Genomic DNA, 15,826 nt, shown 5'->3' with positions numbered 1-15,826 from the left:
TCTGTGTATGTAAGTCCTGAGGGAAAACACAGTGACTTCACCTCCTCCTCCAGTTGCAATGACCTGTAGCACTGCTTAGGGTGGGAGTGCAACCTCTAGGGACTCGCCCTCTGCTGTGAGAGTGAATTCTGTGCAGCCATAGTTCTGGTGAAGGGATGTGTGTCTCTGTGTGTGCGTGCGGATATAGGTATAGATATAAAAAGGCAGTGGATGGAAACTCGGCAAGATGAGTTTTTATTCAGACTCTGACTGCTGAAAGGAGTGGATCCTTCGTGCCTGATGCTGATGAAGTTTCCAGCCCTTACAAGGTGGGTCACAGGTATTGAGCTATGAGTTGCTTGTTTGCTCTGGTTGTGGCTCCATCCTTATCGACTCCAGCCAATGGGTGGAACCCCACCTGGGTGCATAAAGATACTATCTGTCCTCAAATGTGTGCGGGTCAGGCACCCTCCTTGCTGCGCTAAGTCCTGGAAAAGTGAGTTGGTCCTGCCTGTCAGCTGTGATAGAGGGTGAATCTTGTCCACGATGCTTGAGGAATGATGGTGCATATGAACAGCTGTGTCAGGGCAAAGGGGGATAAGATGCGGGAGCCTGTGTATGAAACTTGCCAAATCCTTGGGATGTAATAAACAAATGGCAGGGCAAAGGGGGATAAGATGCGGGAGCCTGTGTATGAAACTTGCCAAATCCTTGGGATGTAATAAATGGCAGGTTGTATAGTGTCTTTGATAAGCTAATGTCTGAGCCTGCTCAATCTGTTTTTCCTGGATGTCCTGAGCTGCAGGGCTGACAGGTTGGGGTGGAGAGTGGGAAGGCAACAATGGCTGGTGATGGTGTTCCCAGTTCTGGGAAGGTGGTCAGACAGACTCTGCCTGTTACAGTGCAATGCAGAGATCTCTAGGGAGTGACTTGCACTTAGCCATCATGAGCATGCTCTTTGTCCATTTACAAATGCTATGTGTGCTGGTGGCTGACCACAACACAGGAATCTAAGAGCACAGGGAGCTCAAGCCAAACGATCTGCACAGAGAGATAAACAGATGTGATAAATGACCATAGAGGGCCTTTTATAGATTCTAGCAGGGAGCATCAATAAGAAAAAAGAGCTGCATTTTAAAATGAGAATAGGATATAAAACAAACTTGGGCCCTGTAATGGGGAAGGGCAGCCTTGTAGTGTGTCTTTATTACTAAGCAGTAATCAGAATATCAAGTTGTTGGGGGGTTTTCTGGAGAAGTGGAACTGGAACTTCGCCTGGCCTTGATGGAATGATATGTTCATAGTGAACATTTCCCTGGGGCTTGGAAGGAGTTCAAATTAAATAGCTATTAACAGAAAACAACCAAGTTTAGACATTGACTAAAAATGCCTTCTCCCAGATGCTCAGTTTTCAGTCTCTTGGGATTTCCCACTAATTCTCTCCAGTCATCCCAGCAAAAACCAGGAAGTCAGAACTTTTATTTCTAATGTTAAAAACAGAAAAGAAAAATGACCCCAAAACCCAAGCATACACAACCCTTTCCTGCCACGTTCATCTACTATGAGGAAGCAAGAAGTCCCAAACATGCTCTTCTTTCTTCCTTATTTTGTAGGTCATTTTTACATGGAGAAGTCTCAGTATTGCAACCCCAAGCATTCAAAACATGTCAGGCCTTTAATCATAAGGTCACATGTACAGAATGGGGACTCACTACATCTTGAAGAGTGGTTACTCTTAAAGGGACATAGGGGTCATGGTGGCAACTGGCTGAATATGGGTTGTCGGCGTTAGGAGGCACAATCCGTGGTTGCATAAGCAGAGGAATGTAGTATAGGAATAGGTAGGTGTTTTTGCCACTGCATACAGCATCAGTGAGACCATTACTGAAATACCATGCCCAGTTTTGGTATCCACACATCAAGATTAGAAAGTTTAGAAATGAGGTACAAGAATGATTCTGGATCTGGACAATCTCTTGTATGATGGAAAAAACTCAATATATTTAGTTTATCCAAGAGACGGTAAAGAGGTGACATGATCGCTGTCATTAGTATCTATGTGAGGAAAATATTTCTGATAGTGGAGGGCCCTTCAGTCTTGCAGAAAAATGTATAACAAAATCCAGTGGCTGGAAGTTGAGAAGTTACACAAATTCAGATTAGAAATAAGGTGCAAAATTTTAATGGTGAGGATGATTAGCCACTGGCACAGTTTATCTTGCAATGCGGTGGATTCTGTCACTTGGAATCTTTAAATCAAGATTGCCTTTCTTTCTAAAAGATGTGCTGTAGCTCAGCCAGAATTTAGGGCTTGATGCTGGATGAAAGTGCTGGATGAAATTTTCTGGCCTGTTATGCAAGAGATCAGACTGTATGAAACTGTCCCTTTTATAGCCTTGACAGTATATGAAAAATGATGATAAAATTTTGGGTCTGAATGCCTTTTTATGGTTCACTTTTTCAAGTCTCTTCTGCAACCATGAGAGCTAGAAAATAATTTTATTTCTTTTAAATAATGAAAGCTCATGATTGTGTAACTGCCTGTCCCTCGTAGCTGGAGCTTTAAGAAAAACACCTAACATCAAGAGTTGGCAGCACTGATGGGGAAACAGGATATGGAAGGAGGATAGCACCAGTGCCCTTTTCCTGGTCTGTTTTGAAGGTTTTCCTTCTAGGACCAGTTCTTCCTTCCTCTCCCCACAAAAAAATCTCAGGTTCAGATAATCAAGTGGTCAGGGCCAACAGTTGGGGTCAGGTTTTCTACAGAGTTCATCCAAATATGCTGAACTCTTTTGAAAATCCAGCAATTAGTACCTAAATGGGAGCTGTGCTCTTTGGAAAGTGAAGTATCAGAGGGGTAGCTGTGTTAGTCTGGATCTGTGAAAGCAGCAAAGAATCTTGTGGCACCTTATAGACTAACAGACGTTTTGGAGCATGAGCTTTCGTGGGTGAATACCCACTTCCTCAGATGCATGTCAAGCGACAAAGTGGCTATTCACCCACGAAAGCTCATGCCCCAAAACGTCTGTTAGTCTATAAGGTGCCACAGGACTCTTTGCTGCCTTGGAAAGTGAGTCTTTCTCAAAATTCTGCCCTAATGCAGAGAGGAGCACAGGTTCTGCCTTCTCTCCTTGCCATAAAAAGACTTGGATAGGATGGCAAAGGCTGTTTTGCATCTTCAGGCACATTACTAAAAGTTGCCACCAACCACTATGGCTGAAGTGTCACCTAGGCTTAGCCTTGCTTCTGTGCTGTGTAAAAAAAGGCTCTTTGTGATCTCTGTGGCTCTGAAAGGAAACCAAGCCATGAAGCAGCTGTGTTTGGGGAGTACTTGCCCTGCTCCAAGCCCTTCCCGCAGCAGCTGTTGTAATTCTGTAGGCTTATTTAGGTTTAGGGTATTACTGAGTTTAAATAAGTAGAAGCCGAATTCTCTGCCTGGTAACAAGGACCAGCCTCTTTCTAGAGCAGTGGTTCCTGAACTTTAACAACCTGTGAACACCTTTCACAAAAATGTCAAGTCTGGCGAACCCCCTCCTAAAAATGAATATTTCCAGGGATTTTCTCCTTTATCTGAGTATAAATTATAAAAGCAGTGAGCTTGGAAATACACAGTTTGTTTTTATGACATGCTTATTACACACTATTTACCATTGCAGTATTTTTATTACATTATGAAAACGGCAACACTCTTCCAAGATCTCACTTTTGTAGCTTGTATCGCTTTGAATAAGCCTGTTATAAGACAAGGTTTCTATGTTTCATCAAGGAGTATCAGATGTGAAACAGCAGGAAGGTATTTAAGAAGCCAACTCAGAGTTCCTCCTACACAAGCATTCAGGTCTTGAGCAGTCCAGGCAAACAACGCACCTTACAACAAAGCTTCAACTTGTTCTTCATAATTTTTAAAACACTAGCTGCCTATTTAATTTTAAAAACAGCAAAATATATCCACTTCCCTTTCCATTTCTTATAAGGAGTCTTGAAGTTTAAATCTCCTCAGTGTGATAGAGATGCTTGCTTTAATCTGCTTAGCTCTTGGAAGTCCAGGGGCTCTGGGCTGCTGGCCCCAGGCTGTCCAGGGTCCCTAGGGACAGCTCTGTCCACCATTAGGGATTTTTTTCCCTGAGAACCCCCTGTAACATTTTGTGAACCCCCAGGGGTTCACAGTCCCCACTTTGGGAACCACTGTAAGAGTAAGACAGAGATTACAGTGTGACAAGTGTGTTGTGGTACAGATTTAGGCCACCACACCCAGAGTTGCAATTTCATGCCAGGGAAGAGATCGCTTTATATGTTTCCAGTGCACGCCTCCCTAAGACATAAGTTGACAGCTGTTCTGGATGCAGGTATCTGGGTGTGGGCATGTCCTACTGCAGAACATTGCATCGTAGCCTGCTGCCGCCGAGTTGTTTTCTCAGGATTCCCCAAAAGTACAGTAAGGGGTCGTCCACACTAGTGCAGCTGCAGCACGTCTGGTGAAGATGCTCTTTGCCAGTGGTCACCAACCCATAGATCGCGATCGACTGGTCAGTCCTGGAGCCTCTGACAGTCCATCGCAACCTCCAGTCGCTAAAAGTCTGACGGTGCAGCAGGGCTAAGGCAGACTCCCTGCCTGCCCTGGCCTCACACTGCTCCTGGAAGTGGCCAGCATGCCCCTGGGGTGCGGCAAGAGTCTCCATGCACTGCTCCTGCCTGCAAGCACCGTCCCCACAGCTCCCATTGGCTGGGAACTGCAGCCAATACGATCTTTGGAGGCAGTGCTGTCAGGGGCCACAGGGACATGCTGGCTGCTTCCAGGAGCAGTGTGGGGCCGGGGCAGGCAGGGAGCCTGCCTTAGCTTCGCTGTGCCAGCAACCGGTAGCTGCCCAAGATAAGTGCTGCCTGGTGGGAGCCCAGAGCCTGCACCCCTTTCACACTCCAATTCCCAGCCCTGAGCCCCCTCCTGCACCCCAAACCTCCAACCCTGAGCCTTTTCCCAGAGCCAGCACCCCATACCCCTTCCTGCACTCCAACCCCCTGCTCCAGGCTCCACCTAGAACTCCCTCCCACACTCCGAACCCCTTGGCCTCAGCCCAGAGTCTGCACCCTCTCCCGAACCCTAACCCCCTGCTCCAGCCCTGTGAAAGTGAGTGAGGGTAGGAGAGAGCAAGAGACGGAGGGTGGGGGGGATAGAGTGAGGGTGGGGTCTGGAGGAAGGGGTGGGGTAGATCCTGGGTTGCACTTAAATTTAAAAGTGATCTTGTGCTTAAAAAGGTGGGAGACTACTGCTCTGTGCTGATGGGAGAGAGCTCTTCCATCAATATAATAAATCCACCTCCATGAGAAGTGGTAGCTTCTCCTACCAACATAGCACTATTCCGACAGGTACTTATGTCGGTGTAATTTATGTTGCTCAGGGAAATGGCTTATTCACACCCCTGAGCAATATAAGTTATACCAAAGTAAGTGGTAATGTAGGCCTGGCCTAAATCTCTCTAAACATCATAACTGCTGCTCCTGCTCTGGGATGATTCAAGGACCTGGAGATGAATTCCATATGGAAGTTTGTAATGAGAAATAACCATAACAAATAACTGAGCCAGATGGAATTCCAGAGTGTTCCTGCCTGAGAAACACTTACAGGAGTACTTCAAAATGTAAACAGGCAGGAGATCGTGCCTTTGCACAGACAGGCATGCCTGCCTTATTACTGGGAAAAATAGATTTGTTTTCCTATTGTAGCACGTGTTTGTGAGAGCTGGTCTCTTCAGGTTCGGTCTAATTTTTCCCAGCTCAGCAAGGTCCCTAAACAGCAAATAAAATAATATTGCTTTATTTATCAGTTTTAGAAGGGGACAACTATATGTATCTGTGGATGTCGACCAAGGCCTCTGTTTAACATGCTAATAATGCCATTTTAATCCCTGAACTCCATTTGAGATGAAAATTGGAAAAGCCGCTCTACTTGGAGCAGAAGTTCTGCCGGTTTATAAGCTGCAGGAAAGAACCAATTTTAGAGACTTCCCCGCACCCCTCTGATTTGAGTGATTTCTTTTTTTGAATCCAAGCTCACAGGTATGGGGACTCATCCCTTTCTGGATATTTAAAATATTGGTGGTGTTTCTTCTCCATAGCTCTTTTAGAGAAGATATATTTTTTTCTTCTGTCCCAATTTACACTCTTCCTGCTACTCCTGGAGTAGGACACATTTTGTGAAGTAGATTCAAAAAAAGTAAATTGTATCTGGATACTTATCCTGCCCTGTTGTGTGCTAAGATGATGAACTTTGTCCCAGCTGCTATTTGCTGTATGTTAATGACATGGAAGAGGACCTGTAGCAATGTATGGATTTGCAGGAACCATCAAAGAGGAAGATTGGGGCCTGGTTAGAAATGGGAGCTTGGGCTTCAGTGCAACTTGCTGAAGAAAATAGGTCTGAAAAATTATAACCCGATCATGCTCTTTTACCTGGGTACCTAAGCAACCTAAAAACATTAGAGAACACTGATCCAGGGTAGGATTTGGGATGAGAGTGGGCAGAATCTTAAACCCATCAGCATAAGGTGTTGCAGCATTTCCATCTGCATTTTCTTTGCTTTTCTGTCATTAAGTGCTTTTTTTTTTTTTTTTTTAAGTGGTGATAATTAACAATTTACCAAGGATTGTGGTGGGTTCTCCATCACTGGTAATTTTTAACTCAAGATAGCATATCTTTCTAAAAGATATCCTCTAATTCAAACAGGAATGAAGTGAAGTCCTACAGCCTGTGTATACAGGAGATCAGAATAGATGATCAGTGGTCCCTTCTGGCTTTATGATCTATGAACACTTGTAGCATTGTAGAAAGTGTAGAGTTGGAGGGACTGTGATGCAGGTAGGATGCTGAAGAATGAGAAATAGGGAAGTGAGTAGTGGAGATCAGTATCCTGTGGGTTGTATGTGTTAGAGGTTGGGGGTATTATTAATCAGGGCTGCCCAGAGGATTCAGGGGGTCTGGGGCATAGCCGGGGAGTGGACATTAAAAAAAAAAAAAAAAAAAAAATGGCGCCACCTGCTGTGGTGCTTGTATTCACCAGGTGGCGCTCCGAGTCTTCAGCGGCAGCGGGTCCTTCACCCGCTCCGCGTCTCTGCCAGCACTGAAGGGCCCGCCGCTGAAGTGCTGCCAAAGACCCGGACTGCCGCCGGGTGAGTAAAAATTAAAAAGCTTCCTCTAGCCAGGGAAGGGATTCTCGGCCAGGGCTCACAGGGCCCCTGTGGGGCCTGGGGCAAATTGCCCCCCTCCCCCAGGCGGCCTTGTTATTAATCTTTATTAATCTCCCCTTTTCTAGGTAATAGACAGGACCAAAGTGTATACAATTCAGAGGTGTAGAGAAAGGTAGTGAACACAAAGTTTGACATGGAAACTGGTTGGAAAATAGGAGCGTGGAAGCATGGGCAGTGCGGAAGTAAAGGGCAGACACCTTTATGCAGAGGGTAATTTAATGTGTGAGGAAGACCTACTCCAAAGGCAGCAAGAAAAGCTACAGCCATGGCCATGTCTCTTTTTGGTTTACAAGCTGGTTACTGAGGGCTTTTCTACATGGGGAAATTTACTGGTATAACTAGTTATATACTTACAACTCCCTGTATGGACACTCTTATTCTGGAATTAAAGTGCCTTTCCAGTTTGCGTGACATACTGGTATAATTATACTGGTAAACTGTCCTGTGTAGGCAAGTCTTGATTGGGGAACACTAAAGGCAGCAGAGCAGATGAGCACTTTCACAGCCTCATTGCATCCTAGTGTACTGTTGTGGAAAGCCAAATAAATTCTTGAATAATTAACATTTCTTCTGTTTCCTAGATCCAGAGGCAAAATTTTTGGTGGTAGGGGCTTCTCAAAGCAACTTTCTTCCTTCTTTTATATTACAGTTTCAACAAGTTTGTTTTGTTTTCTTCTCCTCCCACTCTTTTCTCCCCCCCCCTTTAGCTGCCCAACATGTTTGGTGACCTTCGTTCCACGTTCATTGCTCTGATGATTGGCTCCTACGCTTCCTCAGCTGTCACTTTTCCTGGAATCAAGGTGAGGATGTGGAATCCTGAGCTCTGACAAATTTATCTCAGCAATTCTGATGTTGCTGTCTTAGGACTCCATGTTGCATGATGGTCATTAGAAAGGATGATCCAGTGGACAGAGTACTAATCTGGGATATGTGAGACCCGCGTTCATTTCCCTACTGTGCCACAGACTTCCTGTGTGATCTTGAGCAAGTCATTTTAAATAGGGACAATATCCCTACCCTACCTGACAGGAGTGTTGGGAGGATAAATACATTAAAGATTTTGCGGTGCTCAGATACTATGATAATGGAGGCCAGATAGTACCTCAGATAGGGCAATAAACTGGCCAGGATGGTTTTTAGAAGTTCTGAGATGGTTTTCAGTGAAAAGTGCACAAGTCATAGGATCATAGTGGTGTTAGAGAAACAGAAACATTTTTCCACCTTTAGTGATTATAAGCAATCTCTGGAGTTGAAAAATATAAATTTTAAATCCTGGAATCCATGGGACCAATTGTAATAAAATATCAGCTTTTGATTATTATCTGGAGGTGTCTGTCTACTTGGAGGTGTCTGTCTACCTTCAGATAGTGATAAGACTAATTATAGAGTTTTGTGGAGAGCTCTAAAAGGGAAGGAGAGCCAATAAATCTGTGCTATTTAATACATAGCTTTATCCACAGAGGCAAAATTCATACAGTTTATCTTATATAAATTCAAGACTCTGATGGGTCTGGACAGTAGGTCAGATTAAGTTATACCGACCATGCAGCAAAGTTCCTAATGGGTTTCCTAAGAAGATCTAGATGTAACTTCTCAAATAACTGTACAGTAACTCCTCTCTTAACATTGTAGTTATGTTCCTGAAAAATGCTACTTTAAATGAATCCAGTTGTTAAGCAAATTAATGTAAAGGGGGGGTTAGGTTCCAGGGAAATTTTTGTTGCCAGACAAAAGACTTTATTTTACATACAGAGCGTAAGTTTTTTTTTAAACACTTTAATACTGTACACAGCAATGATGATGAAGCTTGGTTGAGGCGGTGAAGTTAGAGGATGGGATATTTCCCATGGAATGCCTTGCTGCTAAATGATGAACTAGCACTTGGCTGAGTTCTCAACAGTTAACAAGTTGTTGTTAATGTAGCCTCACACTCTACAAGGCAGTACGAATAGAGAGAGGGGAGACAGCATGGCTGAGAAAGACACTCTCTCTCACTCACACACACACACACACCCACCCAGTGTGTGTGTGTGTGAGAGAGTCGCGCATTGCCTTTTTAAGTACGCTGACCTCACGCTAAGTATATTGCCTTTTTAAGTAGATCAGCAAGCTGAGATAGCTGCTGCTGCTTTTGCTGCCAGCAGGCTCCCTCGGTCCTGAGCCCTGTCATGATAGGGTATAGGAGCACGGAGGTAGGGGGACACCCTGACATTAGCGCCCCTTCACCTCTCCCCCCTACCTCACCCTCCGCACAGCAAGCAGAAGGCTCCCAGGAGCAGCTCCAAGGCAGAGGGCAGGAGCAACACATGGCATTGTGGGGAGGGACCGCTGAACTGCCCAGCAGTTTCTAGCCTGCTGGGTGGCTGCCACATATGGAACTTAGGGGGGTTGCCACCCTGGTTCTAAGCCCCCACCATCTAGCTTCAAAGGGCTGCTTTTTCTGCAAGCACTGGACAAAGCAGGCGGCTGGCAAACAGTATAAGGGAGCATTGCGCAAATTTAAACGAGCATGTTCTTTAATTGATCAGCAATGAAACAACCTTAACCAGGATGATTTTAAGTGAGGAGTTACTGTATTGTTTCTGACAGAGCTGGGTTTCAATTTCAGCAGAAGCTCCTGGTTTTCTTGTACTGATGTCTTGTATAAAGACGTGTGCATAAATTTATCCAAAACTTTTGTGCTTACATGATGTCACAGAATTCCTTCCCTCCTTAGATGTCACCTTGCAACCCTGTTTTTAAATGCCACATGCTTTCCCCTCCACCTTACTCCCAAATCTACTTCAGCAAACACTAGAGCATAGGATATTTTACATGCTAATGATGTTATTCTGTTGTGAATTCCAGGTTATATATGACTTTGGTGTCTCTTTCATCCTCATTTTGATTGTCTGGGCATCCTGTGCAGGACTAGTTTTCTTCAACTGTTTCTTCAACTGGCCACTGGAGCCGTTCCCAGGACCAGAAGACATGGACTACACGTAAGTGTCTCCTTCTGCTCTTAGGAATGTGGAAATTGCTGGACTGGATCAGTCATGGGATACAGTCTCTCTGAGAGAGGCTTGCATCAGCTGCTTCAGAGAGAGAGAGGGAGAGGCAGGTTTCTCTTTGGTAAGTGGGTCCCAGGCTCTTTATCAGTTAAAACCAACATCTGGAAATCTATAGTCAGCCTTCCTGCATCCTTTGACTCCAGTACCCTTAGATCAGTCCATGAATCTCAGCCCTGCTTTGGAGCTCTCACTTTTTTTCCTTCTGCCCACACAGAGTGAAGATCAAGTTCAGCTGGCTGGGATTTGACCACAAAATTACAGGGAAACAGTTTTACAAGCAGGTGACCACAGTGGGACGTCGTCTGAGTGTGGGAAGCTCCATGAAGAACCCCAAGGAGATGGTAGCTCAAGAGGGAAACAAACTCTGTCTGTCAACAGTGGACCTGGAAGTGAAATGTCAAGCAGACGATGCAGGTATTGTCTCTGGATTGGTGCATGTGACATTCACCCCAGTGCAAAGGGCCAGCATAAGGTCAGTGCACCACTTCTCAAAATAGGAGCTAAGCAATATTTCAGCCTTGTGCAGGGCCTTGCATGTAGTGAATTTAACTAATGTGTCCAACTCATCCTTGTCCAGATAAGTATATGTTCAGGCACATATTCCCCCCTCCTCCCCCAGATGCATGCATGTACCTTGATGGCATATGTTGCCACCCTGGCAGATGTCTGGGTGCTGGTGAACATTGCATAGTACATAATGTGTGAACTACTATAGCTAAAGACTGACATGCTCAATTCTTATAGCTACTCGTCGTTGTCCTCCCCACATGATCCCTTTTTTAGGGAGTCCCTTCTGCACAAGTTAGTCACTGGTGCTGAACTCCCCATTGGACTATCCCTAAAGTATTGTGTTTATGTAATGTAGCCAGTAGAAGACTACTGATCTAAACAATCCAATCTGTTCTGATGTCATGTCTGTTTAATCACCGTTACCAGAGGCTGCCTTCTTTACAGACTCTCCTGTTTCCTCTGCAGCATCTCCGTCCTTTATGCACAGTGTCTTCAGCCCAATTTTGCTACTCAGCCTCATCACCATGTGCGTCACTCAGCTGCGGCTCATTTTCTACATGGGGGCCATGAACAATATCCTGGGATTCCTTGTGGAGGGAGACTTGGAGACAGGTAGAGTAATGCCCAGAATTCTCACCTCTTCCCTTGAAACAGGGGAATGATCCTGACCATTCACCTACCGGGGATGATGGTTTCTTATTAGTCACCAGATGCCATTCTGTTTATCTGCCTGTCACCAGCTCAGTGGTCAGAGTGTAACCGACAGCTGCTGTCATGGTCTGATGGGTGGCTGGAACCTGCTAAAAGCAGAGGGGCAACAAGATCCCAAACAACAAGGTGAACGCTCGAATATCAAGTTATTTTTAGCCAAGCTTGTATTAAATACCTTCCATGTTTTGTCCTTACGCAGGGGTTACCAAGTTTGGCAGATCGGGGAGGATCATAATAAAAACCTGTTCCACTGAGTATTTTTTTATCATGAGCAAGCACAAAATACAGAGCAGCTGAGTTCAACTGCAGATACTCTTTTTTTCCTTCTCCTCCTGTGACTCAGTCCAAAAGCACTGAGGGGAAGTGATGTCGTGATAGCCTTGTGCATACTGTTGTGTGTCTGGGAGGCTGACTTGCAGCTTCTGTTCTGGGTTTTGTTTGTGCCTGATTCAGTGAAGAAAGCCAACAGGAAAGAGTACATTAGTTTAGAGTTTACTTACTGAAAAGTACCCAGAATTGCAAAACAAAATATAGCCCAATTTTGTTTTGTGCAGTAAGATCTGGTTTGAACTTGTTAAATCTGGAATTTTGTGAAGCTGAGAAATCAAAAGGCACTAGGGGAGGAGAGGAGAATAAATGTAAGAAACTCAGAATGCCCCAGCATTCCATGAATTGCTTTGTTTCTTTAGTCCAGTGCTTGACAGATTGTAGCATTTGGCTCTTTCTCTCTTCTGGCTCAAGAGGCAATATAGACATTAAACACTAAATAGGACAATTCCCAGGGTTGGATGCCTTTCCCAAAACGGGCTCCATGCTTCTCACTCACTTACTTACACTCCTCCATTTTGCTTGTTTAACAGCTTGAGGTTAGTTTGGGTTTTATTTTTAGTCCCAACTTTTTTTTAAAAAACATGTGTTTGTTTGTTAGTTTTTGTGACAATTTCTGATTTATTCTCTTGATACAACTCTTATTTGGACCCCGTAGTAGTTCAAGTGAACAGATGAAACTCTAAAATGCTGAGAAATGGGTTGTGTCCTATAGACCTGGTATTTGTTTCTGTGCCACTGTCTGGATTTCTCCTGTGGTGTAGCCTGGACCCAGCATGCTAGTTGCTGTCTTTAGAGTTTCCATAGTATCAGGAAAACAGTAGGATGATCCAAAGTCTTAGCATTGTCTGGGTTGTGTCTGCCTGGTTCACATGAAGAGCTCTGAGAAGGATGCAGAGGTGTAGAAATGTGCTTTAGAATCAGAAATGTAGGGCTGACAGGGATTTGGAGAAGTCATCAAGTCCAAGCCCCTGCACAGTAGCAAAACCAAGTAAATGTAGACTGTTCCTGACAGGACTTTGTCCAACCTGTTCTTAAAAACTTCCAGTGATGGATTCCACAACCTCCCTTAGAAGCCTGTTCCAGAGCTTAACTACCCTTAGAGTTAGAAACCTTTTCCTAATAGCTAACCTAAATCTGTCTTGCTGCAGATTAAGCCCATTACTTCCTGTCCTACCTTCCCTGGACATGGAGAAAAATGTATTGCAGTCCTCTTCATAACAGCCCTTAACAGTTTTCAATTATGTTATCAGGTCCCCCCTCCGTCTTATTTTCTCAAGACTAACCAGGCACAATTTTTAAAAATCTTTTCTTCATAGGTCAGGTTTTCTAAACCTTTTATATCATTTGTGTTTCTCGCTTCTTTTGTTCACATCTTTCCTAAAGTGTGGCACCCAGAATTGGACACAGTAGTCAATGCTGAGTAGACTGGAACAGTTACCTCCTGTGTCTGTCTTACATCCTGTTGATACGCCCAAGAATATTAACCTTTGTTTCACAGCTACATCGCATTGTTGATTCATATTCAATTTGTGCTCCACTCTAACCCTCAGATCCTCTTCAGAAGTACTACCACCTAGCTGGTTATTCTCCATTTTGTAATTGTGCATTTGATTTTTTTTTTTTTCCTAAGTGGAGTACTTTGCACTTGTTTCTATTGAATTTCATCTTGTTGAATTCAGACCAGTTCTCCAATTCGTCAAGGTCATTTTGAATTCTAACACTGTCCTTCAAAATGCTTGCAACTCCTCCCAGCTTGGTGTCATTTGCTGATGTTATAAGCACATTCTCCACTCCATTATTCCAAGTGATTGAATGGAAGTATTGACTGCTGCTGGACCCAGGACTGACCTCTGCAGGACTCCCTTAGATATGCCCTCCCAGTTTGACAGTGAACTGCTGATAACTACTTTCAGTATGGTCTTTCAGCCAGTTATGCACTCACCTTAATTTCATCTAGACCACATTTCCCTAGTTTGTTGTATGGGTTAGGGGAAGGGCTGGACAAATACACTTACCCTTTCCTGCTGCTTTTACATACTGTGGTTTGTTCACAGAACAGACCCTGTAACAATGGTGGTTCCAAATGTTTTCAGATTCAAGAGGATGCCCTGAGCAGGACCGAGTGTAGGGTAGGCAGTGATGGTTAGAGAGGGGGTAAAATCAGTAAGCTACAGTTTGACACTGATACTTCCTGCATGTATTATTGCTGACTCAGACCTGACTGAAACCTCCCTGCAGCTGGACAGAGCAGTGGGTTCAAAACTTCTTATGCTCTAAGAGATAAGAGAGCAAACCATGAGTGCAGTAACCTCCTAAGTGACTTGCATGGTCCTCTTGTCCACTCCTCCCCACACCTGTGGTGTCTGAGGCAGAAAATGTTGCCTGTGTCTGTCATAAAGTGCCATCTTTTTTCCCTGGTGGTATAGAAGAAGTAATATTAACTATTGTGGTAACACCCCAAAGCTTGTCAGGGGGCTCGTTGCATTGAGTACTACAAAAGGACAGAGGTGCACATTAGTTCCTGCCCTGAGGAGCTCACAGTCTAAGATCATGATTTATGAGGGGTGTGTTTGTGTGAGACAATTCCCATGTATGTACAATTATATGCAGCTCTGCCTCCCCTCAAAGGCTTACCATCGTTTGCCGAGCCTTTTCTTGTAGGTATTGGTAGAAGTGGGTTTTGAGAGAGGGCTCCCAGTTTTAATTTATTATCCTGTCTGGTCCTGCAGTTGCTCCAAAGAGAACAGTCTCTCCCTCTCTCTCCGCTCATCTAACCAGTCCCCACAGTTGGGGTATGGCTACATTTGACATTTCAAAGCGCTGCCGCAGCAGCGCTTTGAAGTGTGAGTATGGTCGGAGCTCCAGTGCTGGGAGAGAGCTCTCCCAGCGCTGCACATAAACCACATCCCTTATGGGTGTAGCTTGCAGCGCTGATTACACTTAGGCTTTACAGCGCTGTATCTTGCAGCGCTCAGGGGGGTGTTTTTTCACACCCCTGAGCGTGAAAGTTGCAGCGCTGTAAAGTGCCAGTGCAGCCATGGCCTTGGTCTCTAGATGCCAAGGCTGGAGAGGGTTAGGCGTGATATGAGGGAAATGCTCTTGGCCATGGGGTGAACTTCCTGGCCTCTTATTAAAACCCTTGCTAGATGGCTCAGTCTTTTGGGAGAGTGATACTCCTTCAAACCCTGTCGTCTTAGCTGGAGGAGGATGCTGTGGTGTGAAAGTGCCTGTGGATCCAATAAGGACACATCTGCTAGAGCAGTGGTTCTCAGACTTTTGTACTGATGACCCCTTTCACACAGCAAGCCTCTGAATGCGACCCCGCCTTGTACATTAAAAACACTTTTTAAAAAATATTTCACACAATTATAAATGCTAGAGGCAAAGCAGGGTTTGGGGTGGAGGCTGACAGCTCGTGACCGCCCCATGTAGTAATCTCACGACCCCCAGTTTGAAAGCCCCTGTGCTAGAGGGCTACCAGTGTGTCTGCTTGAGACTGGAGCTGCAGATTCCTTACTTTGTCCTAATAATGACAAATGCAGTGACTCCTGGCATCCTAGGCAGATACCTGGAGACAGTGTGCCAGGTGCTGACCCCACCTACAAACATTCCTGAGCATGGTGGGGATGAGGGGCAGCTGGAGTTCTGCTCTTACTACGCAGGGTAGAAGAAGGGTTTAAATTCTCCGCTCAAATGCCTCCAGCATGCCTCATGTGCATTGCACATTTGTATTTCTTTGTGATGGAGACGTAGGGAGAAGGGTATTGAACTTAGTCCTGTTCTGCTTGCAGTTGTGGGCACTTAGTGCTGAAGTGGGCAGTTTCAGATTCTTGATCCTTATTCCAGAACTGCACTGGCTCAGATTTATCAGCCCCTGTGTCATGCCCAAGTCCACAATCACATGATATGTGGCGAGGAGGGGTGGGGGGAGCATTGTGGAGAATATTCCCCAGTGACTCACCAGCATTTCCTCCTGAGCCTACACTAGCTGTTTTACAATGCTT

The 15,826-nt window shown here is 44.9% G+C and overlaps 1 protein-coding gene across 5 annotated transcripts in view; it reads left to right on the top strand.

Moving 5' to 3' along the window:
- The window catches only part of SLC43A2 (solute carrier family 43 member 2), a 62,031-nt gene that overhangs the window by 32,066 nt on the left and 14,139 nt on the right, over positions 1 to 15,826 (top strand). For all 5 annotated transcript variants that reach the window (XM_030536993.1, XM_030536992.1, XM_030536989.1 and 2 more), the window contains 4 exons: positions 7,929 to 8,021; positions 10,069 to 10,202; positions 10,486 to 10,685; positions 11,247 to 11,393. In XM_030536993.1, the coding sequence (XP_030392853.1) occupies positions 7,929 to 8,021; positions 10,069 to 10,202; positions 10,486 to 10,685; positions 11,247 to 11,393 (574 nt within the window). The remainder of the gene's footprint in view (positions 1 to 7,928; positions 8,022 to 10,068; positions 10,203 to 10,485; positions 10,686 to 11,246; positions 11,394 to 15,826) is intronic.

Source organism: Gopherus evgoodei, chromosome 17 (assembly GCF_007399415.2).
Source record: "Gopherus evgoodei ecotype Sinaloan lineage chromosome 17, rGopEvg1_v1.p, whole genome shotgun sequence".
Taxonomy (NCBI): Eukaryota; Metazoa; Chordata; order Testudines; family Testudinidae; genus Gopherus; species Gopherus evgoodei.
This window is presented reverse-complemented; position numbering and strand designations above follow the sequence as displayed.